We start from the raw sequence: 25,999 nt of genomic DNA on the forward strand, positions 1-25,999 counted from the left end.
TCCCAGTGAAGCAGGCCTTCTTGGCAAAAATGCCCAAACTTCTTAAGCTAGCAATCTGTTATAAACTTGGCTGCATGCACGGCAGCTGGGGATCAGATTTTGTGGATCCCATGATAGTGAAAGATGCTTTGAGGGAAGTATCCCTTCAGTCGAAGCTGGAGCACATGCAGATCTCTGATGGGAGGGGGTGACCCACTTGCAGGGGACTTTGTGGTGTTTTTTTATGATTGGAAATTTGATCAAGAGTTTCCTAATTCAGCCTGAGGTAATAGAACAGATAAATATAGGCATTTATAGGTTTTAATACACACTCAGGTTGTAAAGACAAGTTGTTCAAGAGCAGAGCCATCTCCTTCCAGCTTTTAGGAACATTCTAACTGGGTGATTTAATCTTTAAGTACAGAAAAAAGCAAAATAGAACGATATTCAGTTTAATCAAAGATCTCAAAAGAACAACAAGAATCAACGTAGAAGCAGTCAAAGTAAAACCAACCAATAAATGCATGTTTACAGAAAATTCATCAACATGAGACAATGAAAAAGTTCATTTAAAGAAAAAAACATTCTACTAAAAGTAATCCATATTTTATGTGTGCCCACCTTCTGCTGGTTATGTCATGTGGGTTGCTTGAGCCTATCCCAGCTGTTTGGGTAATAGTTGGTTTATGCTGGCTGGGTCACATGTTTAAGACAGTGGGAAAAACACATGAGGAGGGTGAACATGTGAACTCCACGTATAAATAACCCATCTTGGATTTGAACCAAGAACCTTTAGTACTGTTTAGTTTTCTTAAATCTTTTTTTTCTTTTTGTATAAGGTAGTGGAAGTGTATCCATCTGTTTGTGGAGCTCTTGGCTTCAAAAGGTTTGTCTGAGTCACTAACTTGTGAGCTTGACTCATCGTTCTGGTTTTACTACATTGTTCAGACATTTTTGATTCCAGATGCAAAGCCTTGAACCCTCCCAAACAATCCAAAAAAGGCCTTGACAATGTGGCTTGTTATGCTTGGCTGAAACCCTATTGCAAACCAAACCAAAACATGATGAGATCACGAGGGAGGGAAATACTGGAAGGAGTGTTTCTGCAGCTCTGAGATTTTTCAGCAATGGCTTGTTCAGAAACTAATCTGAACTTCTGTGTTCTTGGGATTGGTCTATTTTAAACAATCAAAACAAAAATAAAACTAAAAAAGACAAAAAACCAAAACTATACTATCTATACTATTGTCTGTATGATAGAACTGGACTGAGCAAGTGTGACATCACCCATAGAAAATGACCTACTTCTGGTTCCAACCAAATGAAGTCACTTTGGAACCAAAAGTCTTCAGTAAGCCGTGATTGGTCCGTCTCGGTCTGAATCTACATTTCTGTGGCAACAACTCTGAGCATATTAGAAGGCCACACCCCAACCGGGCTGGGGAGAATCCTTCAAACGCTTTGAATGTTCATCGTGAGGCCACCTACTTTTATTGAGGCTTCTGAATGGTCAGTTTATGTAAGGGTTAATGGCCGACGAAGTATGCATTATCGCTTTTTAACGCACGCCATGGAAGCCTGAACCGTCCTCCGCTTCGTGTCGGACGGTTCAGGGTTCCACGTGCGTGCGTTAAGTAAGGGTTAATGGCAGACGAAGTGTGCGGTTATTACTTTTTACGTGATGAAGCACCACCGCTGCAGTCAAGTTTCGGCGATATATATGTGCTGATCTTTCCGATGGGTTGAATAAAGCATCAGTTCAGAGAGAAAGTTCACCTCTTACCGCTTGTTTTTGTCCAGAGGATGAAGCAAAGGGTTGTTTTAAAGAAGCCGGCACAGTGATACAAAACATTTAAGCTAGCTGACCGAACTTCTTTTTTCACCGTCCGGTTATCAGGTTTTAATGCATACCCAGCAGCCAATCAGAATCGAGTATTCAACCGGACCATGGTATAAAAAGTGATAATGCATACTTCAAAGGCCATTAACCCGCTTATACCATAGTCACTTACATAAGAAATAGATAGTAACCCGTTTTTAGTCCTTGATTCTTGTTTTTTTCCAATTTGGATCGCTTTTCTCACAAAAAGCGAACTATTTGTTAAGAGGTGCGGCGCTGCGCCACATAACACATAGTTCGCTTCGCGCCGCACCACCGCCGCAGTCAAGACGGCGATATAAAGCGATATATATATATGCTGATGTTTTCGATGGGTATAAAGCATCAGTTCAGAGAGAAAGTTCACCTCTTACTGCTTGTTTTTGTCCAAATGATGAAGCAAAAGGTTGTTTTAAAGAAGCCGGCACAGTGATACAAAACATTTAAGCTAGGTGACCGAAACTTCTTTTTTCACTGTGCGGTTATCCTGTGGTATATTACTTTTTAACGCACACACACCCAGCAGCCAATCAGAATCGAGTATTTACCCGGACCATGGTATAAAACTTGAATAACTTGCACTACAGTAAAAACATTTTGAAAAAAAATAGGATTTGCAAGAATGTGTTAAAAAGGGCAAAAATGTTTATGCTGACAAATAGATTGAGTTACAGCTGTTAATTTCTCCATAGAGGTTTTGGGTTCTTGGAGTCAGCGGTACTTCCTGTTTGGAACGCAAGGGGGAGGAGTCACTCAGTCCAGTTCTCTTTTACAGTCAAATACACATTTGAGCGTTTATACATACAGTACACATTGAAACTGTAAGGGTTGTGTGGTTTTTTAAGGTTTTTATGTTATTTTGCTCATCTTCTGGGTTGCCCCGTCAGTCACACCTGTTCCTGGTTCATCATAATCACCAGCTGTCGTCATTTCAGTTAATTCTCGACAGCCTATTTAAGTGTCTGTTTTTCAGGTCATCTGCTCTGTTGTGTTGCCTTTTTGATTCTCCATGGGTTTTCACTTGTTCAAGTTCAATGTCTGAAATGTCTAAGTTTCTGCCACAAAGCCTGGTCTCCTTCATTTTTGGGTCCTAAACACCAGCTCCTGACGGAAACATTCAATATTTTAAAAGGCGTTTATTAATTGCATGAAAAAGAGCGGGAGGAATAACCTAAAATTATCCGACCACTGTCAGGCTTTACTTAACTTTTTACATTTTTATTTTTTCATTATCATTTTTTCATTATCCGGGTTCTTAACTTCTAATGAGTTATTTATACTTTATCATAAGTGCAGATCACAAAAAATTCCATAAGTATCATTAAAATAAAATGACAGACATTTACCCATCCTTTTTTTTACTTGAAAAAGCAATTCTCAAAAAATGTTTTTTTTAAAGGCTTTAAATCTTTTACACTTTTTTTCAACTATTTCTTTCTTAAACAAAATTATTAACAAGTGTATTTGATTTTTCACACAATTTATTTAGATTATTTGTGTGATCAATTATTCACATTTCTTTTTTTTCAGTTTAAAAACTTTTTAAACATTTACTTTTAAGGTTCAGTTCTGAGTTTCTGAGTTCAGTGGGTATGACTACTTGCAGGACCGGTCTTTTTAGGATCTAATTTGTCAAAGATCTTTTGACGTGGAGCCGGGGACGGCATGACCTTCCACCAGTTCAACTGTGCATTTGTATCAACCTGGTGCAATAAAAACGTCAAAAGTGGAAAAAAAATTAGTATTGTTCTACAAAAACAAACAACTTTTGAACTCTGCATGGGCTCATTGTCGTGCCATTGCATTTCTGAGCTGCAAATTGCCTCAAAAAAATAGAGAGTGTTCGTTTCTGTGCTGTAGCTCCGTCTGCTTTAGTCTTGTCTTTGACTGAGGTGATGATCAAGTGGAAATTTTGGTCCGCCGGCGGTGTTGAGTTTGCTAGCTCTTTCTAACTCATCAGTCAGTAGCCTGCCCTGCCAGCTCTGTCACATGCCAATGGTGAGAGTTCATTTGAACCCTGGCTGCAGGTAAACTAGGTCGAGTTAGGCGCGCAGGGAGAAGACGAGCAAATTAGTGACTTGGTGAATCAGTTGAAGCATTAATCTGTCTGTGGGTTTGAAGCATATTCTATTAGACAGAAAGCAAATCAGCTTTGCAGAAATGGAAGGCACAAAAATGAAGAGCAGTTGGAAAAGCGTTCAGTCTGATCACTTTCCCTCCACCTCCTAACCAGGATCCTGAGTTTCCAAATATAAACCAACACACTCACTCAAACACACATATGTGTGTCCTCGCTGGCAAGCAGTTCTGTTTGAGTCTGACATGCTGAACATGTTGCGCAAGATGCTGCCAGATCGTGTTGCTTTATTGCACCATATACAATTACAGCAGGTGTCAACAAACTATGTGCATTTGTGTGCAGCAGCATGGACCCACGAAGAAACCCTGTGGCAAAAGACGTGCTCTGTGCACCTTTGACCCGGCTGACCCAGCCGTGCAAACTGAACTTTGAAAAGAAGAATGCTGCTAAAACCAAAGGTTCAACAATCTTTACGACCAAAGATCTGTCTAATTCAAGTGGAGCTGAGTGTCTAACACCTGTGACTGAACAAACACCTTGGCCCACTCTATGTGGGTCCCTGTTAGTGTTTATCCAGAATTAGCCAAAGACTCCTGAGGATTCAGTGGGGCAGAAGGTGTGCACATGTAAACACACTTGACTGTGGTGGGAGAGGACACGCTCAGAACACATACTTCTACTGGTTTCACACGCACAAATAAACACAGTCGCAGATGGCATAAATAGTCGTGTTTCCTCCATCCCTGCCTGCAGGACTGACCTCTCGGTTTACAGGAACCGTTTCTTTTAACATTTCAAAAGAGCTCACAAGCTCCTGAGAGATTATCAAAAGTTACACGTTCCTCTGTTTAATCCCTGTCCTGCTTTAATTACCCTCTGTAAGACCAAAACATGTTTCACATTATGGTTGCAGACATGAGGAGATATGTACATTTAACCCTGTAAAGAACTAAAAGCCATTTCAAATTTTCTGGATCTGAGATGTTTTTTAATCATTTTGAAATCTACAAAAGAAAATGTTGCAATGTCAGTTGGGTAATTTGGTAAGTTTTTGCTCACAACAATGTAGGATGCAAAAATATCGACATGAGTGTCCCGGAATTTAGCCCCTTTTTTACCCACTGTCTCAAATGTGATCCACACAGTTGTAATATGGTCTAATTATTTTATAAAGAATTAATTATCGTCAAATTTTGCATTCTTTCAAAACAGCAAGTAGTTATTTAAAAAAAATATGAACAATAGATCTGTTTTTTCACCATAAAGTTCTGAAAATTAGCAAATGTTTTTCTGCCAAAAGTAGATTTCATGGAAAAGCCCATTTGAAATGACCAGAATTGCCCTCCTACTGCCCCTAGTGCAATGATAATGTACTGCAGGGCAGAAAACGTGGACTAACTTATACACAATGGGTTTATATGATCATTTTAATGAGATAGGAGTTGAAGGGTTATTATAAAAGTAAAATTAAAAATATATTTTTACCTTACTTGTGCCACTTCTGTTTAATAAAGGTAATTGAATATTCCAAATCCAATGCAAGCTGCAGTGGAAGTCTGGCTTGCAGGGTCACTTTTGCAAAGTCAGCACTTGGACAGTTAATATCATTATTTATGGTTTGTACAGGTTGTGTACATGTATATCATCTGCACTTGAGTTCTTTTTTAGTTCGTCAAACCAAACATGTGAATGCATTTGACTGTCTTTCATCACATTAAAAGAGCCTGTCTGCTGTAGACGAGACAGGAAGTTGTGACACTCTTCCCTTAAGAGAGCGGTTTCTATTTATGCTGCGATGCCAACTCTGCCTCTGCGCCCACGGGAGAGACCATCCCTGATATCTGGCTCAATAATGGATTCAGGTTGCTATTTATACACCTTTCATTCTTTCTCTCTCCTCCATTTTCTCTGTGACTGTCATTCCGACAGCTTCCATAATAATTATAGCTATTGGCCATGGTGAGAACTCTGCTACAGAAATAACCAAGGTCTCCACGCAACACACGAGCAACTAATTGAATGGTGGAGAGATCATTCTTACTGTGGAGTTGTTATGAGGTGCAGGAAAAAGGCTAAAATAATTATGAAATCTTGAAATTCATAATGGCTACAATTTAGAAACATTGAAATTATGACCTACAGTGAGGGAGGCTAATTCCAACACATTGATAAATAAGAAATGTTTTAGGAGTGGAATGAAAAGTTATGAAAAATTCAACTGGAAAAATTGTGTCCGGGTAAATTTTTCAGAACTTTTTTATTTTATTCTGACCTGGATTACTGAGAATCTACACCAACATTTTTGGAGTGGTTTATAGGCTATACAATAATTTGATTATCATTTCTATTCAAGAGAACCATAGAAGTCTGTTAATACCTGCCTGTTTAGTGATCTAAAAATACATACCCTCCAAAATACTTTGCTCAAAACATTTAAAAAACAATAGTTATTGCATTAGGAAGCATTTATTTTATTTTCACAAGAACAGTAGATATTTACAGACGAGGATTAGGGGCCATGGAGAGAAAAAAGGGGACATAGAAAATTCTGACTTTAATTTCAATTATATCTATATTTGGAAAACTGAAAAAAAATTAATGTAAAGATGTGAACAAGTTATTTGTCTTTTCCAGTCTAGAGGGGAATCTTCCCCTGGAATCGTGTTCAATCAATGACATTGGGCATTTGGCGCCCCCTTTTGTTGGTACTTGTTGTCAAAAGGTTTTTAAATAAAGTTTGCTTTGGCTCAGACTCACGTGAACATGGCTGTCCTAGCAACCTGTGGTTTTGACAACGAACTGTTCTCGGTAAATTAATCCAAATTGATTAATACGAACTTTATAATATACTTATGTTACTATATTTGATATGAGTGGAGAGCAAGTAATGTTTTTGGATTACATAACTAGATTATTAATTGTTGATAATGATACAATTTCAAACTCTAACGAGGATGAATAACGAGCTTTTTTTAAATTTATTATTTAAGGGGTAGTTTCTATAATATACCGAGTGGTTGCTGATTACTGTAGCGGTTTTGCAATGCTTTTTTTCTTCTTTTTTTTCTTTTGCTCACTACTGAAGAAACTAATATGCATTGTTTGCTTTTGTCCGAAAATTGAATTAGAGCAAATTGAATAAGTGCCAATAGTGTTTCCATTTAAAAGTGTAAAAGGTTGGGGTGTTGCATTATCGGACATATTGTTCCACCTTGTTTTTCTCCATGTTCATGTCTACATGAGGAGGAAGAAGAACCAAGTGTCCAGCATGGATGTGCCTCAGCAGCCTGTGACAGAGTGGACAACTCTGGGCGCAAACAGACAATTGTGCTGTTTCTGCGGGAAGCTGAGAAGAACAGAAGACTGTGAGTGAGGCTATTTAGATTTGTTTTAAGTGTAAATAATAAATAGTAACAACAGATACTACAGGGCAATGGGAAATCAATAAGACATGGGTCACCAACTGTCTTTTTTCATATCTCGTTTTTCATACAAACTTCTCTTAAATATTTCCACAAAACATTTTTCTAATCATTTAAAAAAAGATTTGTGATATTTTTAAATTCTAACTTTTGCTTTGTCATTTAAAAGTCCCACTCCAGTCATCTTTTGATCTTTTGTTAAAGCATTCCCAGTGGTCTTTTATTTATGATTATGCTGTTTTTGGTCAAAGTCCAAAACCTCTGTTGGTTTCTAAGACACAGTTTCTGCAGAGCGGCAGGAGTTTATTAGAAATTTGCTTTTAATTTTCCTACTCCGTTTTCATAGTAGTGGGTCTTTTGTCACAAACTCACCAATTATGAATGCATTTTTCCTAGGATTGAAAAGTTGGAGAACGAGAGCACACTGAAGTGCAAAAAGTATGGCTTGACAGAAGTATGTGGAAATCTTGAGGAGTATGAGGACAGACTGGAGAAGGAGAGAAATGCTGAAAGTGAGTTTTGTTTTTTTCTTTTACCTGTACCGTCACATTTTTCATGTACACTGGATGAGCCACTTTACATTGGAGGAGTTTAAAGACTTGCGACACCAAATCCCTTACTTCCTGGTATTCTTCACTTGCGTCAGCAACGCAAACCAACAACACTGTGCTCATGAGGCTCTTTCTTCAGGGGCGAGTCTTCAAAAGCAACTCGTGAAAATTCAGAAGGATGTGCAAAAGTTCCAGCATCATCTAATTGATGTGAAACCAACTCCAGAGTGTAAGTTTGGTTTTTCTTTTCCAAAAAAAACCACAAAAACTAAAACTTAATGATAAGAAATGTGTGAGTTTATTAGATCAAGTCCCTTTTCAGACATTTATTGAAACTGGCTTTATAAATAACCACCACTCTCTATTATTGATATTGACTGCAGTGTGAGTAAAATCTAAGTATGTGTCTTTTAAGACAGTTTGTTGATCACATTTTTGCCTTTTACTTTTAATCTTTAGTGATTGAACGGCTTAAAGACATCATGTCGGATGTGGAAACCTCAATAAATCATCTAAAGGAGGAGCAGCGCTCATGGTAATGAACTACATCCCTTTTTGGAAAAAGACAATATAATATTTCCCAAGAAAACATTAATTACTTTGCTATTTTCTAAACTTTTGTGTAAAAAAACAAGTAATTTTTAGTGCAGCAAATGCGCTGATTCTAACATTGGATGTAATGCATCTGTTCTTGTGGTTTGTTTTGACACTGTTTCTTTATTTTGTTGTCAGTTTTGAGAAGTATTTGAAGGAGGAGATGATAGTCCGACTGGAGATCTCTGCTTATGAAAAGAAAATTGAAAACTGGAGCCTTACTGTAAAGTTGAACCCTAAATTACCATCAGCCCCCACTACTAAGGTTTGCCTGGTTTCAGTTTGCCTCAGTCTGTGTTTTTCCCCATCTTAGTGTTTATTTAATAGTGATAAGAGGAAAAAGCTGCAGATGTTTTCCATTGTTTTTCCCATAGATCAAACTCCACAACAGAGACCTCCCAGCAGAGGTCAGAGCACCAGAGGATTTCCTGCAGAAGACTGGAGGTCCTTACGGAGGATGGGATCAATGTGACCACCAAGTCTTTTTAAGAGTAGGGTATACTGTCATTCTTGGTCCTGCTTGTCTTTTTTTTTCTTTTTTTCTTTTTCGAAAGCATTTCTCGCTTTATTTATTTTTAGAAATGTTACAGCCAAGCAGGTTAAAGCTTCCTGTCGGGTTTACAGATCTGGACGAAGCACCGTGGACAAACGTCCTACAGGAACGAGGCCAAACTGCACCTACCAGACAAAACAGCGGAGGAGATAAAACGGCACGAGTGCTGGCATCTGGAGCTGCTCTCACTTCAGGAAAAGAAGAAAAAAGTGAGAAACGCAGAATGTGTTCAAAGAAAACATTTTAAAGTGGAACCTAAATAAACTTGCTCATTTGTTGTTTTTTCTATTTGTTAATGAACAAACACTTATAGAACAATGATGGCTAACTTTTGTCTACTAGCATCATTGCTATGGCAACAATAACAGGAGGAAATGACGTGGCGTTACAATTTGCTATTTTATTTTGAAGGACAGAAACTCAACTTCCTTTCACTTTAAAACCAAAGAACTAATGTTTTCTTTTGTATTACATTTTGATATGTTCAGGCAATCCAGCTTTGGAAAGCCAGTAAACGACAAGAACATCAAATTAGGAAACACAGCCAAGAGGAAACTGAACAAGCACAAAGAGCAGAGGAGGAGGCTCGGATCCTGGCTGACAGGCACAGGTACATCTCCGTGAAAGTCGGACTCCAAAGTGGAGTCTCCAAAGAGTAACATTTCTGTTTTTACAGTTGTTCTTCTTGAATCCTGTTGTAGGACTACAGAAGAAAGGAAGGAAGTAGCACGGCAACTGGAGAAGTGGAGGGAAGAGAAGAAAAGGAAAGAGGAACAAGAAGAGGAACAGAGAGTTGCGAAGGAGATTCAAAGAAGAAAACTGGAGGAGGTGCTTTTTTTTTAGTCTTTGCAAGTGTTTGTCATCAGGAACCACAGTTCAAGTTTTCATTTTGTTCCCCAAATGATCAAAATGGAAAAAAAGATGACGTCTCAATGGGTTCATGTTTCTGCTTTCACCATGTTCTGTATCTATCAACATTTAGGAGAACTGTCGTCGGCAGAAGGAGGTGAAACTAGCCTTAGTAGAGCAGCTGAAAATAAGGAGAGAGATGGAGGCTGTAGGAGCGAAGACAAGGAGAGAGGAGGAACGGAGAGAAATGGAGGAGAGAGGAAGAGAGGCTGCAAAGGTCATCAAACAATTCCAGGAAAGGGTACGGAGTCTAAAAATATCAGTGACATCAGAAAACTAACAAGGTAGTCAATACGGTCAAAGCCAGATTTTCCCACTAGATGTTTTTTCAGTGTAAACCTTTAAAGACAGTGTTTTGATGTTAACATACTTCAGGAAGCTAATGACTTGGTCATACCTAAACAGGATCTTCGCAAGGTGGAAGCAAAGCTGCACGAAAAACATCTGAGAGAAAAAGAAGAGGTGGAGAGACGAGAACAAATTGCTGCCAAACTAAAAGAGAAGGTAAATATTAACAAGTGATTAAACAAGCAGATAAAAAAACATTCAATGAGACTTTTGTTTATTTTACAGGTTAATGAACATATCAGCAGAGACCCCTCCAGGTTAATTCGCCCCACTAAAGGTTGGCAGGAGCGAATGAAACACATTGGGCCATCAGGAGGAGGACCTCTCCTTCAAATGTTTCATCGGTCAGATTTTCTAAACTTTTTTTTTTTCTTTAATGAATCTTGCAGAGCTAACTGAAGAATAAAGCAAGTCTTTGTTTTTTGCAGAGCTGTTCCTACTTGGAGGCAAGGTCTGTGAGGATCTTGGCCTTACAGAGGAATCCACTTCATTTAAATACAATTTTAAGGATCTGTAAATGGGAAAAATCTTCATTTTGCACATTTAAGATGTTCATTCAAATAAAATATGTTATAATTGCATCATTAGTACATATTGTTAAGGTTTTTTTTTTGTCCGAATGTTATAAGCCTATTAATGAGTGCATAGGTTCCACTTCAGGAGTAAAATCAATGCTATTAGATCTGGTCTCTTAACTCAAAAAGGTGTTGTTTTGAATGAAACTATAGCATTGCATCTATCAGAGGAAACACTGGAGAGTTTTGTCCTGGTTGCTGCTGTGGCATTTGGTCAAGTTTTCTCCCAGTTAAAGCCAACCACCTGCCTTTTAGACCCAATTCCCACATCACTGTTAAAAACATTTTACGACTTCTTTAAGTTAGAGCTTTTAAATATTGTAAATTACTCTCTACAGACCGGTGTCTTCCCTGCAGTTGTGAGGCCTCTTCTGATGAAGAGTCATTTAGATCCAAACAACTACAACAATTATAGTCCAGTATCCAACTTGCCATTTTCAAGTAAAATGATCGGGGAAAAAAAACTGTTGTAATCCAATTTAATGAGTTTTTAAATAGAAATAAGATCTTTGAAAAATATCAGTCCGGTTTAGAACAAACCACCGCACAGAGATGGTCTTTGTTAAAATAGCAAATGATATTAGGTGTGACCTGGACTGTCAGAAACTCTCAGTCCTGGTACTACTGGATCTCAGTGCTGCATTTGACAGAGTAGATCAGAGTAGATCACAGATTTTTAGTATTTTTTTAGTCACACTTACCATTTTATATGTCTGTTAAGGTTTATGTAATTATTTGTTTCTTGTTCCTGTTTTAAATATATTTTAATTTTTATTACTTTTACATTTTATTTGTAACTCCTGTGTTTTCCTCATAGGGATCCTCCACATCTGACTGACCCTTCTCAGTGTTAGGAATGATTAGAAAGAGAATAGTTAGACACTCCCTTTTGCATTTTATTAAACTAACTTTTACCTTTTATTACATTAATGGCTTAACCTTGATTTACTATGTATTATCATCTCAAAATTATATTACACTCCAGACAGAGCACAACCAAGACTATTGTCTCGCAACATTCCTTTAACATCCTCCCTTTTTCATCTTTGTGTGTTCTGGTGTATGCGTTCTGGTAAATGTCTGCAAGAGATCTGACACTTTAGGTGCTCTGACCTTCGAGCATCTAGCCTGCAACAGTCTGTGGGTGTGTTTTTCACACCATGATCCATCGAATGAGGTTCTGGATATGCAAATGCAAGGTATATATGCCAGGCCTTTTGCTGAACCCCGTTGTTCAGACTTTGAATGCACTTTGTTCATCTGTCTGTAACCCTGCGTACAAATCTGTGGTCCTTGTGCGGAGTAAATCTACAAAAGATAAGTAACTGTCTCTGAGTCGTTATTCTTTATTTCTGTGTGTTGGAAACTGAAAAGGGGAACGAACCTAATTTACCTATTTTACAGTCCTGTTTAGAATCACCAGTTTCCTCACACTCAGTGATCTGGGTCACTGCAGTGGGATCTCTCTGACTCTTTTGATCGGATCTGGGGGGTTCTGAGGTAGTGCAGTCCGTGAACTTGGGTGGGGGGTCACTGATGTGGACATGTCCCCAAAATATTGTTTCCCCACTTCAGGACAAAGCCAGGTCTCTACATTCTATCATTCGCTCATTGTTTGTCGTGTCATTTTGTTTTAAATTTGATTATATTTTATGCAAAGCACTTTGAGTGACATGTGTTGGAAAAGTGCTATATAAATAAAGGTTGATTTGATAGGTAATATTTAACCATGAGTCATGCAGTTTTCTTGGGCAAAATTAAGACAAAGCAGGAAGTATTTTCTGCAGAAAATGTAATAAATGAACAGTATATTAAATACAGTTTTATGCAATAAAACAAACAATCTGTAGGCCTATTAGCAGCTACCAATAACCTTACAGTAAGAGAAAGCGCAAAAAAGAAAACAAGACACGATGCTTTTATTTTGAAAGAACGAAAGTACCGGAAGAGATTTCTCATAGGTCCGGAATCAAAGATGGCGGAAGAAGAGAAACAGTTAGAAGAATTTGAGCAAATAGACTTCCTAAAAGACCGACATGTACGGTTTTTTCAGCGAACACTTCAAGTGTTACCGGAAAGATACGCGTCGTTGGAAACTACAAGGCGAGGACAGTTAAATGAAAAGCTCGCGCTCCAATTCCTTCTGTTGAAGAACTTGATTAGCATCTGAGCTAGTAGTTGTGTTTTAGCAGCACTTGAAATGTGAATGCAGGCTTGTGCTTGACTGATGCTTATTTTCTAACTTCAGTTATGTAGTCTAACAGTTTAAGTTAAGTTTGAAGACAATTTTGCCAACACCTGGTGGTCTTCAACCGAACTTAGACTCGAAGCTCAAATAGTGACATAATTAAGAATTTTCTTAGTTTCGCTACAGATGTGAATGTTCCTTCCTGCTTCAGCGGTTAACATCTGATCTTCATGCTGCCACGCACAGCTCTATGGTTTATTATACTGATCTTTTTTCCCGTTTATAATATATTTTCAGATTATCTATAGTATTTTTTGCCCTGTCTGGTCTCGATGTCCTGGGTTCCCTTGATGTAATCGATAAAGACCTCATCATTGAGTGGATTTACTCACAGCAAGTTCTGCCTACAGATGACAGTAAGTCACACATTTTATGGTCTTGTAAATCTGGTTTAGACATCAATTCTTTGTTTTTCATAGCTGGATCAGAAGGTAAACTTTGAGTTTAAGGTAACTGGGATCAGGTAAGGGCCTCAAACTAAGTGAAAAAAAGGGATTTCAGAATCAGCTTTAAGTGCACATACATACAAGGACTGGAAAAAGAAAAATCATGAAATAAATAAATTACTAAATGAAGCAGTGTTTGTTGCGGGTGGTTTTGACATACAGAGCTCTGAAACGCCGGCCTGAGGGGAGGAGTCTATAAAGGTTGTGTGGGGCATGTGAAGGATTTACCTGGAAAGGTACAGGACCTGGATGGAGGGAAGGTTGGGATCTCTAATCCGCTCTGCAGACCTGATGGTTCCCTGCCGCCTGTCCGTGTCTCGTCTGGTTGCAGATCCAAACCAGATGGATGTGGTCTGGGCAGGCCGGGTTATTGCAGAGTAGATGATGGTCAGAAGCTCCTGAGGCAGGTTGAACTTCTAAAGTTAACGCAGGAAGAAAAAACCTCTGCTGGGCCGCCTTCTTCTGTGGTAGGTCCACTAGTAGTAGACCCTAGGAACCCATGTGTCCATTGAGAGGACTGCTGATGATTATAAGTGGAGAAGGGTTCTTCCTGAAGTCCACTGTCATCTCCATAAGTTCTATGCTTTTGGTAACGAATCAACAATCGAATTCTCGGAGTGAAGTTTAGAACGCTGTGCCGTCATGTAAATTGTAAACTTACCTGAGAGATTTTTGCACACTTGACAATAGGGTCCTCCCATTAACCTCTAATGGTTGTGGGAGCTAAAGCTAACAATGAGAGAAAGGAGGGTTTTTCCACTACCTGCTTTTATTATCTTATTATTTCTCTCTCTTTTTTTTAAAGCTGCCAAGTTGCCAAATATTCAAAATATTTCTAGGTTTGAATGATGGGAATCTCTGCTTAACTGGGGTTTGAGGTCACCATATTTTAGATTACTAGTTCACTCTGTTTAAATCTGAAACTAAAGATTTCGAGAAACGCTTGACTTCCTGATGGGACATCATCTGTTTTTAAAAGGTTATTGTTGGGTCAAGGTTGTGGGTCAACAAACTTTACATTAAGGATGTGAGATGTGAGCGGGTCGTCCAATGATCGAAGGGTTGGCGGTTCGATCCCCGCTCCCACCAGCCAAAATGTCGTTGTGTCCTTGGGCAAGACACTTCACCCTCCTTGCCTCCAGTGTGGCTCCACTGGTGTGTGAATGCGCATGAATGATCCCGGTGATGGTCAGAGGGGCCGTAGGCGCGAACCTCTGTCAGTCTGCCCCAGGGCAGCTGTGGCTACAACCGTAGCTTACCATCACCAAGTATGAATGAGGAGTGAATGAATAATGGACACAATGTAAGCGCTTCGGGTGTCTTGAAAAGCGCAGATAAATCCAATCCATTATTATTATTACTGAAATGTCAGCATTTTTGATTTAGAATTCGATTTTTACATTTCTTCGTCCAGTTAAAAAATAACTTTACAGCAAAGTCACACAACATTAAAATAAAGTACGCAGTCATATTTATCTTAGTCTAACTGCCACAACGCTTTGGCTCATTGGAGCTTCAGTGTGCCTTTCCTGTCATGGCCAGGAGGTGGCAGCAGTGTACTGTTTCTTCTTCACCAGTTGAGAATATAATTAAATTATTATTAAAATAAAAAGATTACACTGTGGATACAGTTTGTTATTTATAACTATAATATAACTAGAGGGAGAAATGCTTCAAATCCCATCACAGAGGTTTGAGCAACAATTGTTATCCTCAATTTTTTTCTTTTTAAAACATTTAATATGCAGACAATCATGAGAACATGCTGTATTGATGTCCATACCCCCCCCCTGCTCTTGGTTCCAGATTTTTGGAGGTAGCAGCATGACCCGAGGTCCAAAAAACCTTGCATCCTCTACATTTTTCCCCCCTTTCTCCATAGCTAACACAAACCCTCCTGTTACAAAACAAGAGTTATATGTTCTTTTAGCAAATCTTGGGTCTTCCTGAAGGCCTCCTCATGGTAGGACATCCCTGGAGGTGTCTGAACAGATATCTAAACTTTCTGAAGTGGCTCCTTTCACTGCGAGGAGGGGATGTTTCTCCTAGATTTTTCTTGAATTAAGAGCCAAAATTAAGAGAAAGATTACCGGTAGTCTAACCACTATAGTTTGAGATCCTGTTCTTTACAGAACTACCAACAGCTGGGTTCATTCATCTTTTTGTTCCCTTTTGAAGGGGTTGCTCTGTAGAGTCCTCATTCATTCCTATCTATTTCTCCATGAGATCCCTGTAATGAAGAGCTCTCCCCTAATTGTCTTTCAGAGTCAAATCTGGGTCGTTGTGGGTTTCGAGGATCATCGCATATTGGAATTCCTTACAGCACGAAGGTACCTTTTTTTTTAAATTCCAGTATGGGTTTTACTTATTTTTTGGGTTGTCTACTTAAAGTACCCCAAACAGCACACGTGCATGTCTTAACATATTTTATTTATTTCTGCTTGACTGTTGAAGCTAAAACCTCTTATGTTATTTTCCTCTCTCAGGATTTTTCTGAAAAATGTTCGGTTTTGGCGTTTTCCTCCTCAGGGTCCAGGTGTGCTCCATCCTTATGACAGCGGACATGTAGCCATGACATACACCGGATTATGCTCGCTGTTGATCCTGGGCGATGATCTTAGTCGAGTTAACAAGCAGGGCTGTCTGGCTGGACTCAGAGCTCTGCAGCTGGAGGATGGAAGGTCATTACAAACACGTGTTACACTTTCACGCTTATCTACGCCGACACTTGCACTCTGACTCAACCACACCTGAGGTCATGTGAACACCAGCGTTCTTAACATAAACCGACAGCATCACACACACCAGCCTTTTCCATTCACAGTCACATGACTTTGACCATTTAGCTGAGTTTTAAAGCCACATTAACCAATAGAATTACTATTTGTTTATTGAAACGGCGACAAAAAAAGCATTCACTTAGCAAAACATTCAAAAGTTATCCAGCAAGCAGCAGAAGCTAAAGCACATAGTGCAAAGAGGTCGCTAACTTACTGCACAGTCAATTGCTGCAGAGCTCCAAACTTATGTGACCTTCAAATTAGCCCAAGTACAGAACGCAGAGAGCTTCATGGAATCGGTTTCCGTGGCAGCTGCATCCAAGCCATCACTAAGTGCAATGCTGAGCGTCGGATGCAGTGGTGTAAAGCACGGCACCACTGGACTCCAGAGCAGCGGAGACGCTTTCTCTGGAGTGATGAATGACGCTTTTCCATCTGGCAATCTGATGGACGAGTCTGGGTTAGCAGGCTGCCAGGAGAACGCTACATTTCAGACTGCATTGTGCAGAGTGTGGAATTGGTTGGAGGAGGAATTATGGTGTGGGGTTGTTTTTCTGGACCTGGGCTTGGCCCCTTAGTTCCAGTGAAAGGAACTCTGAAATTCAGGATACCAAAACATTTTGGACAAATCTATGCTCCCAACCTTGTGGGAGCATTTTGGAGCGGGGCTCTTCCTCCTCCAATATTACTGTGCACCGATGCACAAAGCAAAGTCCATAAAGACATGGATGACAGAGTCTGGTGTGGATGAACTTAACTGACCTGCACAGAGTTCTGACCTGAACCCCATAAAACACCTCTAGGATGAATTGGAGCAGAGACTGAGAGCCAGGTCTTCTCCACCAACATCAGTGTGTGACCGACCTCACCAATGTGGAAGAATGTGAAAAAATTTCTCCAAAATACTCTATCATATTGAACTCTTTGGTTAGGAATGGGATGGCACTTCATGTGTGAGGCAGGTGAGCCAATCCTTTTGGTAATATAGTGTAATAAATACATGACTAAAATGATAGACATTTGTTTTTTTCCTTAATGGAGGGTTGTTTGTGTGGGTGTAAAATACAAGTACATTATTAAAAAGCGAAAGATGCTTATGTGGTTTTATCTTTAAAAGAAAAATATAGTCATACTCAACATGACATCTTGGCTTAACACACCACCGTGTTTGTTCTCTTTTATAATAATCTCATCCAAAGAAATCAAAGAATTTCCAGGATTTTTTCAAATGCATCAGACACAAACGCTATGCCTACTCTTGTTTCATATTTAGAAAAAAAGTTTCAATTGTTTTTATTTTTATGTCTGACAATTACTCTGCCTTTAGCTTAAATCTCATTGTACTATGCACAATGACAATAAAGCCATTCTATTCCATTCTATTCTTTACAGGATTTATAATAGTTGCTTATTCTTCCTGTTTCTGTCTTTCAGTTTTTATTCGGTGCCAGAAGGAAGTGAAAACGACATTCGGTTCATCTACTGCGCAGCTTGCATTTGCTTCATGCTGGATGACTGGTCAGGCATGAACATTCAAAAGGCCATTGAGTACATTCGAGGTAGTTTGGTGAGTAGATTTAAAAAAAAAAAACCCAAAACTTCAATGTGTCGCTGCACTTCCGAAATCTTCTGTGTGGACGCAGTGAATGGAAAGAAACCCATTTGAGTCAGGCCGCTCCGTGTGTAATTGCTGTCTCTGCACCATTCAGAGCAGTGCTGCAAAACTTGGATGTGAAGAAAAGACCACCTGCTTTCACCAGGTGGCACTGTGCCTGGAAACACTTCATTATTAATAAATGGAGAGGGGGGGCTGAGCTGTGCCACAAGCTCTTAAAGCTGAAGCTGAGGGTTTCTATTCCAAACAAATGTTTCACTTTATTCCGAATGTTTGATTTTCATGAGGCTACAGGCACCTTAGCCCTTCTGTGCCTCTTGTAGAGAGAACATCAGCTTTTTGTTTTCATATTCCCTAAAAACTTGCCTAAACTGAAGCTATTGTTTCAGAATGCATTTTCAAACCTAGCATTATTCCCTATGAAACTCATTTACAATTAACTAACTTTACTACAGATTTTCCCCCGAAAGTTTGTTGTCATTCTTTCTATTTCTAAAAAAAACATATTTCACTTTGAAAGATTGGCAAACAAATCATCATTTTTGCATAATTCCAGCTCATCTCCCAAAACAAAGTTGGACTGTCTGTTGAAGCTAAATAGGTCAGAGCAGCCTTTCACATGGAACTGGCTGCAGGTGTTTCCGTGCATAAAAGCCATGCAACTCTTTTAAAAAACATGTTCATTTTGAAGCTTCTGAGGATATATGTAGCATTTGTAAAGTGTGCTGAAAACTTCACAGACACACTGAGAGCCGCTTCAAAAGGGTCAACAGAACAAATACTTGTTAAACTAGCGTAAAGTTATGGGTTTAAAAAGAGAATGATTTATACCATTCAGTTCATGATTCATTGTTATAAAAAAAAGTAAATTAAACATAAGAAATTAAAGATCCTACCTGAGGCTGTTCCTGTTTTATGCTTAAATAATAGCTGAAGGTGCTTCAAGTGTTTGATGTTTTTAAGAATGAAATAATAGATCTATGCTTTAATTCTTGACAAAAATGTTCTATTTAATGTTAACTCTATTTTGTCTCCACAGTCGTATGACAGTGGTTTTGGCCAGGGAGCTGGAAGAGAATCTCACGGTTAGTACAAAGATTTTGTAAATTTTGTGTACCTATAAGAGTAACATTTGCTTCCTGAGTAAATATGTTTAGCATTGACAGCCTAAATGAAATCAATTCATAGAGATTCAATTCTGCTTTCAAGTTAAAAGGATTAATGTCCCCCTGGCAGATTTGTGCCTGTTTTCACAGTAACTGTGATTAAAGGATTAGCTATTCAAAGCCATCTCTGTGGACACATTTTCTTATAAATTCTCAAATGGGTCTTGTTTTTTTCTAACACAAAGGCTTCCTTCTACAAAGCTGTGGCACGTTTTGATATTTGCTAGGGAAGATGATCGTGTTTGTTTTTTCCATCGTTAATTCTGCAGAGGACTGTAAAAACATAAATGACAACTGAAACTCACTGAATTCTGATTAGAGGGAGCGTTTCACCTTCAGGATGCTGACTGTATCTGGTGATATATGTCTCTCCTTTAAAGACAGTTTTTATTCACTTTTCTCTTGTCAAAGCTTCAGTTCAGATTCTTGGCTGCGGCCCATTAACCGTCTACCCCTTAGCTCTGTTTTCTCTGCACTGAGACCTCCCACACTGTTTGCTTTAATGTGCACCCATGTTTACTTTGTGTTGTCGATAGTTGTGTAGCTCTGTGCATGAAACATGAAATTATAGAAACCCTTGTTTTTCTTCCCCTCTTTTTCTCTTCATTTCCTCTTTATATTTATGTATGATCGTTTCCTGTATACTTTCGCCGTCAAATAACGCATTTACTTTTGTTTTGTTTAAGAGCCGCTCTGATAAAAAAGATACTGTTTTTAGCTTGTTCTTGTGTAATTTTTCCGATGGAGATCATATATCAAGACAATTAAGCTCAAAAGTGCATTTCTGAGTATTTCTTTATTCAAATCGTTGGGAATCAGGAGCAGACCAAAAAATAGTTGGAAAAAGACAAAAAACATGCCATGGCCCCCCTGCGACGGGGTTGGGGTACCAGCCCAAAACTCGGAGGCAAAATTCTACAACTGCCACTCTCCAAAAAAACTATGTCCTAGAAGGCAACATAGGTTCTTTGATTTTTGGCTAAAAACTTCATAACTAAAAGACAGCTGGGAACGCTTTGATGATAGATTAAAAGATTTCCACTCCTGCTCTCTCTTCCTGTTCCTTCAGTTTGCTGCAGTAAACTCTGTTAATTAGAGACTTCTGAAACACTATGATAGATTTACACCATTTCACACACCCCCCCCCCCCCCCCCCCCCCAACACACCCACACACACACACAGCAGTGATGGAGGTAAGAGAGTCTGTTAAATCCACTGGGATCGTTAAAATTAGTCAAATATGATGAAGAAAACGCTAAACTGTGGTAACTCATGTTCCGGAAGTCTTGTTATGACTCTGACATTCAAGCCTTTGAGTCATTGACCTTTAAAATGTGTTAGCAGCAAACTGTTATCTTGCTCAAAATGCTATTAAAAAAGACTTTGGTTGCATTAATATAGTTTTCATTTATAGTACAATGACTGAAGGAAATATGTCAGCTTGTGTTGAACCACCCCCTTCTGTTCCTCCACAATCCATCTTTGAGTCATCATCAGAAGGGAACCCAGAAGCCTTTCGAGTGGCACATGTTTCATGCTCGTGCCCGTCTGTGCGTCCAGGTGGTTGGACGTACTGCGCCATCGCCTCGCTGTGTCTCATGGGCCGGCTGGAGGAGGCCCTGAGTCCGCGGGAACTGGATCGGATCCGGCGCTGGTGCATCATGAGGCAGCAAAGCGGTTTCCACGGACGGCCAAACAAGCCTGTAGACACATGTTACTCCTTCTGGGTGGGAGCCACTCTAGAGGTAAGACCCACATTCACGTGCAAACCTTCCTGCATGCGTCAACAGGCTGGCTCCATTTGAAAAACTTTATTCACTCAAAACTCAAAAGCGAAAATAAAATATTTGTAAATACAGAGTTGTACAAAAAATATATTTTGTTGTTCCCATATATTTTAAAGCAGGCTACATTGTTGTCTTAGTCGAAATGTTTGTCATTTCCCGATGTCTCACTTAAGTTTTCTTTGTGTGATTTTAAAGCAAAGAAGGAATTTCAGGATTTTATTTCCAGACAAACCTCATTCTATGTTCTTTGTTGCAGCTGTTGGGTGTTTTTCGTTACACAAACTTTGAAAAGAACAGAAATTTCATCCTCTCCACACAAGACCGGCTGGTTGGAGGCTTTGCCAAGTGGCCAGATAGCCATCCAGGTAAATCAGATGACTTGTAGATTAAATCTTTATAGGGACAAACAAAAACTGAGCTTGCTACAGCCCCCTTTCCTCATTAAACCTTTACATAACTGATTCAATCCGGTGTCATTTTTGCTTGTTTTCATTCTTTGTACTATCGATGCCTCAGGGGTGGAGCAGGACTGAATGTCAAGAATACTGTTCTCTGATCTTGTATAGGTTTGTGTTCATTTGTATAGCTTCAAAGCTATCCATTAATGTATAGAGAGATCTTGAATGTAAGGAGTTTCAGTTCTTTGTCTCACTTCACCTCTTTTTTGAGCCTCGTCTTTCACAGATGCACAGAGGTCAGGGTGGAGCTGTGGTTTCCTGTTTTGCTTGAAATCAATGGAAAGGCTCTTGTAATTCTAAACTTCTGTGTGTATTTGTGTTCATGCTTACCATTGTTATGGGTAATTGATGAGGTGAGTGTCTGCTGATGGCCAGAGGACACAACAGCTCCAGCTCCTCACGTTACTGGAATAAGACGAGCTGGAACAGAACACAATGGGCTTTGAGTGAGGTGATTTTAGAGGGGGGAAAAGTTTATAGTTGCTCCTCTTATTTGTGGAATGGATGGAGATTATCTGTAGCGAGCACAGACGGTGACTATTGATCATCCCTCACAATCGGTCAAAAAGGTTTGGTATAACGCTATAACAACTCAATCATTTAATTTTTTAAATGAAAGCACTCCGCCTTAAGTCAATTAAGAGAACTATCCAAAGGCTTAGATTCAAATAAATAACCTTACGGTGAACAAAAATGACAATTTGAACAAGTTGACCCATATACTTAGAAACTTTATCAGTCCTGTTGAGCTGAAGTTTTGGCCTTAATGCACACGATGGAGCAAAAAAAGTAAACTGTTCCACTCAGAAAGATGAGAGATGTCTGTAATGTTCATCATAAACTGTGAGGGACAGAAGGTAAAAAATGAATCCAGGAAATTGCATTGTTTGACTGTTCAAAAGTGTATTTGTATAATGGAGCAGAAAATAATAATTTGGTCAAAGGTTCATCTCAGCACTGTGGTTGGTGAAGACAGAGGTGCCAGTCGGTCTTCCTTTATTTTGGTAAGGGAGTAACGATTCATTTGGGAATCACTTTATATTCCTACGATCCAACCAAATGGATCCGTCTGTGGCAAATTGTTAATCAAATTGACCTGAACCACTATAAAACCCTTTCTAAATGAAACAAATTCATTATAAGCAATACTAGAAAATATTATTTGAATATAGCCACAGTATATTTTACTATAACATAAAAACGACCAAGTGTCATCACAGTGGACAACACATGTGATGGCAGTAAAAAGAAAATGAACCAGCCATCATAACAGTCCAACCTGTGGAAAGACTTTGAATTTTGCAAATACGCGTGAGGATCCAGTGTCGTAGTATATTCAAATAATGTTCCCTTTGGATTATCTTGACGTGGAAAAACAACAGTGGGCTGAACTTTAGGAAAATAAAACATGAATGGAGTTGACATTAATTCTTGTTTACTTGATTATTTGTACACATATTTATTTTAATCTTCATCTTGCAAGAAATACAAGGAATCTGGAAAACTTCAGCTGCACTGTTCAGTACTCAGGTGTTTATCTCTGAGTCACACTGGTTGGATTTTTGGCCAAAGTTGTCCTCCTTTCACCTCCTCCTAATGATTCTCTTTTGGATTGAGTTCCAGAGACTGACTAGACCCTTCCAGAATCTTGAAAGGTTTCTTACGTAGCCACTCCCTTGTTTCCCTGGCGATGTGTTTTGATCGTCGTCGTACTGGAAGATCCAGCCATGTCTCATCCTAAATGCTCACACTGATGGATGAAGGTTTTTGGCCAAAATCCCACCATCCATTCATCCCAAGAACAGGTTGCAGTCCGACTATAACGGGCTGTCCAGAAGTGTCTCTCATACATATGCAAGTTTTGTCTTTTACTTCATCAAAATCAAGTAAAGATGAAGTTAAAATGAACTGGAAATTAAGTCTCGTATATCGTAGTTTTAACAAAAAAATGAAGTAAAAAAAAAAAAAAACTACCATCATGTTGACTCTGAAGAGAAGGTTTTTTTTTAACTTTTGCTAATAACTGAGAAGAAAAAAGCTAAAGATAATCTAACTTTTACTTTTCACTACTTAGAAAACTAAAATATTTTAGTTAACCTTTAACCTTCTAGTTGTTCGGTCACTTTTGTTTTCCCTCACTGTCACAAATACAACATTTTATAAAGAAGAATGAATTCTAAACCCACAAGCTAACCAAATCTACTTTCTTCATCTTTCTTTTTGAAGTTTTCTTGAAGTTGTGTAGCATTTTAACTTGTTTGGGTTTTGTTTATGTTCAAGCAATTACACACAGTCCCCCTTCAGTCTGAAATATAGGCTTTTAGTTGTTTTAAACAATTGCATCTCCTTAGTTTAGTTATTCCCTTTTTCTTTCCACAAGCCGTGTTTGGATGTGACCTGAAAGCAGATCTTTGCTTTAGAACTACAGAAAAACATAAACATTGTTTTCCTTTTTTTCTTTATTCTTTTACAGATCCATTAGCTAAAGTTTAACCACAAGTGTTCATTTCAACTTTTAATCTCAGTTTCTCCTTTTGTGTTTTTTTCCCTCCCTCTTTACTCTGCCAGATCCGCTCCATGCCTACTTTGGGCTGTGTGGTCTGTCTCTGATTGGAGAGCCCAATCTGAGGAAGGTCCACCCAGCTCTCAACATCACCCAGGGGGCCTTTCAACACCTCCAGCAGCTGCATCAGACGTGGAGGAGCAGCTGTGGCCAACAGCACTGACAGCAGGCTGACACGCAGGTTCCCACATCAGGAACATCTGACTTTTTTTCACCCTGTTTCAAGATTCACATGATTGAGTTTTGAATATGTAGACCTCATTTCCAGTTCATCCAATCAAGCTTTTGTTTAGCAATACTCTTGCTATTGCCTTTTCTCATGAATATATAGTTACAATAACAATGTGCAATGTATTTTTGGGAATACAACAACGTGCCAGTTAGTCCGCTTTGAGACCAGAAGAAACTCCAGATGCCTCCATTTTTACAAAGTGTGAAGAGTCGTCTTTTGGAGGCTTCCTGTTCAGAAAGATGGTTATAAGAACCTAAGCACTGCTGACGTCCTGGCATGGATGCAGGACATAACATTTTTAGATTTAGAATTACTGTTTAACATGGACTTTGGTGGCGGCTATAAAAAAGGTTTTTGAGAAACTTGCTTTTGACCTTTTTTTCCCTCTAATTTTAATTCTTAGTTTAGACTAAAGTGATGCACTCTTGTTTTCTATCCAAACTTTGTTTTCATGTTGCAGTCCGACTCGCATTTCCATTCCTTTTGGTGCTTTTTGTACCAAAAGTAAAGAAAATGTCTTTACTCTCCTGAGTTTGTATCTTTTATCACTGAAGCATTTTTGCACAATAATTAGAAAAAAATAGAAGAGTTAATAAAAGAGACTTTACCTGCTGTTCTAAAAAAGTTTATTTTAATTTCGGATGGAAAAACTTTCCAAACATTTGAAATGATAAATTCTTCCATTTTGATTTCTTTAAAAAAAATTAATTTCTAGAAGAAAAATTTCCTCTACAATGTTTTAAAATAGAAAATAATTCTGAGATTTATTCTCAATTAAATTTATGAAGCTAGCCGTAAAGGCAGAGATCTTTGCTTCCCTCAACTCTACAAAATGGATTGCTCCAAAAGGATTATTCCATATTTTATTAAGGTAAGGAAATTCAAACTTCTGCCAAGTCAGAAGTGTGTGTATCCATTTATATTTATTTGGTTCATTTCAAGCAATTTCAGCAATAGAAATGAAAAAGACCATAAAAATACACATAGGTATTTAAGATAATAAATTATAAATTGACTAGAAAATGATGATCTTGACATAATTGCTCCCAGTCATAGACATATTTGCACATATACATACAGTACACACACATGACCCATTAAAAATGATTGTCAAATGAAGGATTTCCTCCTATAGTTATTATGTTCACATTAGTCATACGTGTGCTGCAGATGGTTATCATATCAAACCCTTGTGAGACAGGAAAGAAAGTTGATTGGGAATGAAATAGTTGAGACTTGGCTGGAGTTTGGTATTTCTTTTGCTTAGTTAAATATTGTCTACTGAAATTTTTTTTATTTTTTTTTTATTGAGTAGACCAGAACAAGCCAGCTGAAAATCAATGAGCAACGATAAGAGGATTGCATTATCACTAAAGGAAATATGCTCCTTTGAAGTCTGCTGCATGGGGAATCTAATCTATTTTCAGTGCAGAACGGATGCAAAGCCAGAGCAGAAACAATGAGGGTCAGGACACACAGGTGGCCTTTTTTCAACGTGACATCCCCTCTAAAATATTGACCCGTTTACACTTGGTAAAGGCTTTGGTTTTTTTTGTTTTTCAATCTTGCCTTTGTTGGTTTTGCACCACAAGTTCTCTTGCAGGCAATGAAAGCACTCGCCTCTCACTCAGGGGTGAGTCTGGGGTTTTGATGCGCCCGTGGTAACAAAAGATCAAAGCTTTACATTTGGACCTGGACCGTTCCATGCCGATACATTGGCTCAACGACTTGCACCTCTTCATTTATGAGCATTCTTATTCCCAGCTTGTGCAATTTCCAGCTTTCAGCTGATAGAGCCACGCCCATTTACATA

The 25,999-nt window shown here is 38.7% G+C and overlaps 2 protein-coding genes across 7 annotated transcripts; both read left to right on the forward strand.

The window, feature by feature from the left end:
• Window positions 1-5,780: 5,780 nt before the first annotated feature.
• ccdc112 (coiled-coil domain containing 112) lies at window positions 5,781-12,211 on the forward strand. 5 transcript variants are annotated; one of them, XM_078953103.1, is made up of 14 exons: window positions 5,781-5,800; window positions 7,185-7,303; window positions 7,757-7,872; window positions 7,948-8,140; window positions 8,371-8,446; window positions 8,644-8,770; window positions 8,880-8,996; window positions 9,130-9,267; window positions 9,547-9,668; window positions 9,760-9,886; window positions 10,041-10,208; window positions 10,373-10,471; window positions 10,541-10,659; window positions 10,744-12,211. In XM_078953103.1, exons 3-14 carry the CDS (start codon window positions 7,837-7,839, stop codon window positions 10,772-10,774), a joined length of 1,353 nt encoding a protein of 450 aa, XP_078809229.1. In that variant the 5' UTR covers window positions 5,781-5,800; window positions 7,185-7,303; window positions 7,757-7,836; the 3' UTR covers window positions 10,775-12,211. The 5 variants fall into 5 exon arrangements, with proteins under 5 accessions (XP_078809229.1, XP_011477310.2, XP_020561492.1 ...); XM_011479008.4 differs by lacking the exon at window positions 5,781-5,800 and adding an exon at window positions 6,655-6,746 and having other exon boundaries at window positions 7,182-7,303; window positions 8,051-8,140; XM_020705833.3 differs by lacking the exon at window positions 5,781-5,800 and adding an exon at window positions 6,669-6,746 and having other exon boundaries at window positions 8,051-8,140.
• An 86-nt stretch (window positions 12,212-12,297) lies between these two features.
• On the forward strand, window positions 12,298-24,548 carry pggt1b (protein geranylgeranyltransferase type I, beta subunit). Of its 2 annotated transcripts, none has more exons than XM_078953104.1 (9): window positions 12,298-12,476; window positions 13,376-13,494; window positions 15,850-15,914; window positions 16,114-16,265; window positions 17,799-17,931; window positions 19,019-19,064; window positions 20,707-20,891; window positions 21,190-21,298; window positions 23,960-24,548. In XM_078953104.1, the coding sequence occupies exons 1-9, from the start codon at window positions 12,427-12,429 to the stop codon at window positions 24,115-24,117; spliced, it is 1,017 nt and encodes a 338-aa protein (XP_078809230.1). In that variant the 5' UTR covers window positions 12,298-12,426; the 3' UTR covers window positions 24,118-24,548. The 2 variants fall into 2 exon arrangements, with proteins under 2 accessions (XP_078809230.1, XP_004072286.1); XM_004072238.5 differs by lacking the exon at window positions 12,298-12,476 and adding an exon at window positions 12,757-12,993.
• Window positions 24,549-25,999: the final 1,451 nt, after the last annotated feature.

This window comes from Oryzias latipes, chromosome 9, assembly GCF_053564925.1.
Source record: "Oryzias latipes strain Hd-rR chromosome 9, Olatipes_Hd-rR_3.1".
Taxonomy (NCBI): domain Eukaryota; kingdom Metazoa; phylum Chordata; class Actinopteri; order Beloniformes; family Adrianichthyidae; genus Oryzias; species Oryzias latipes.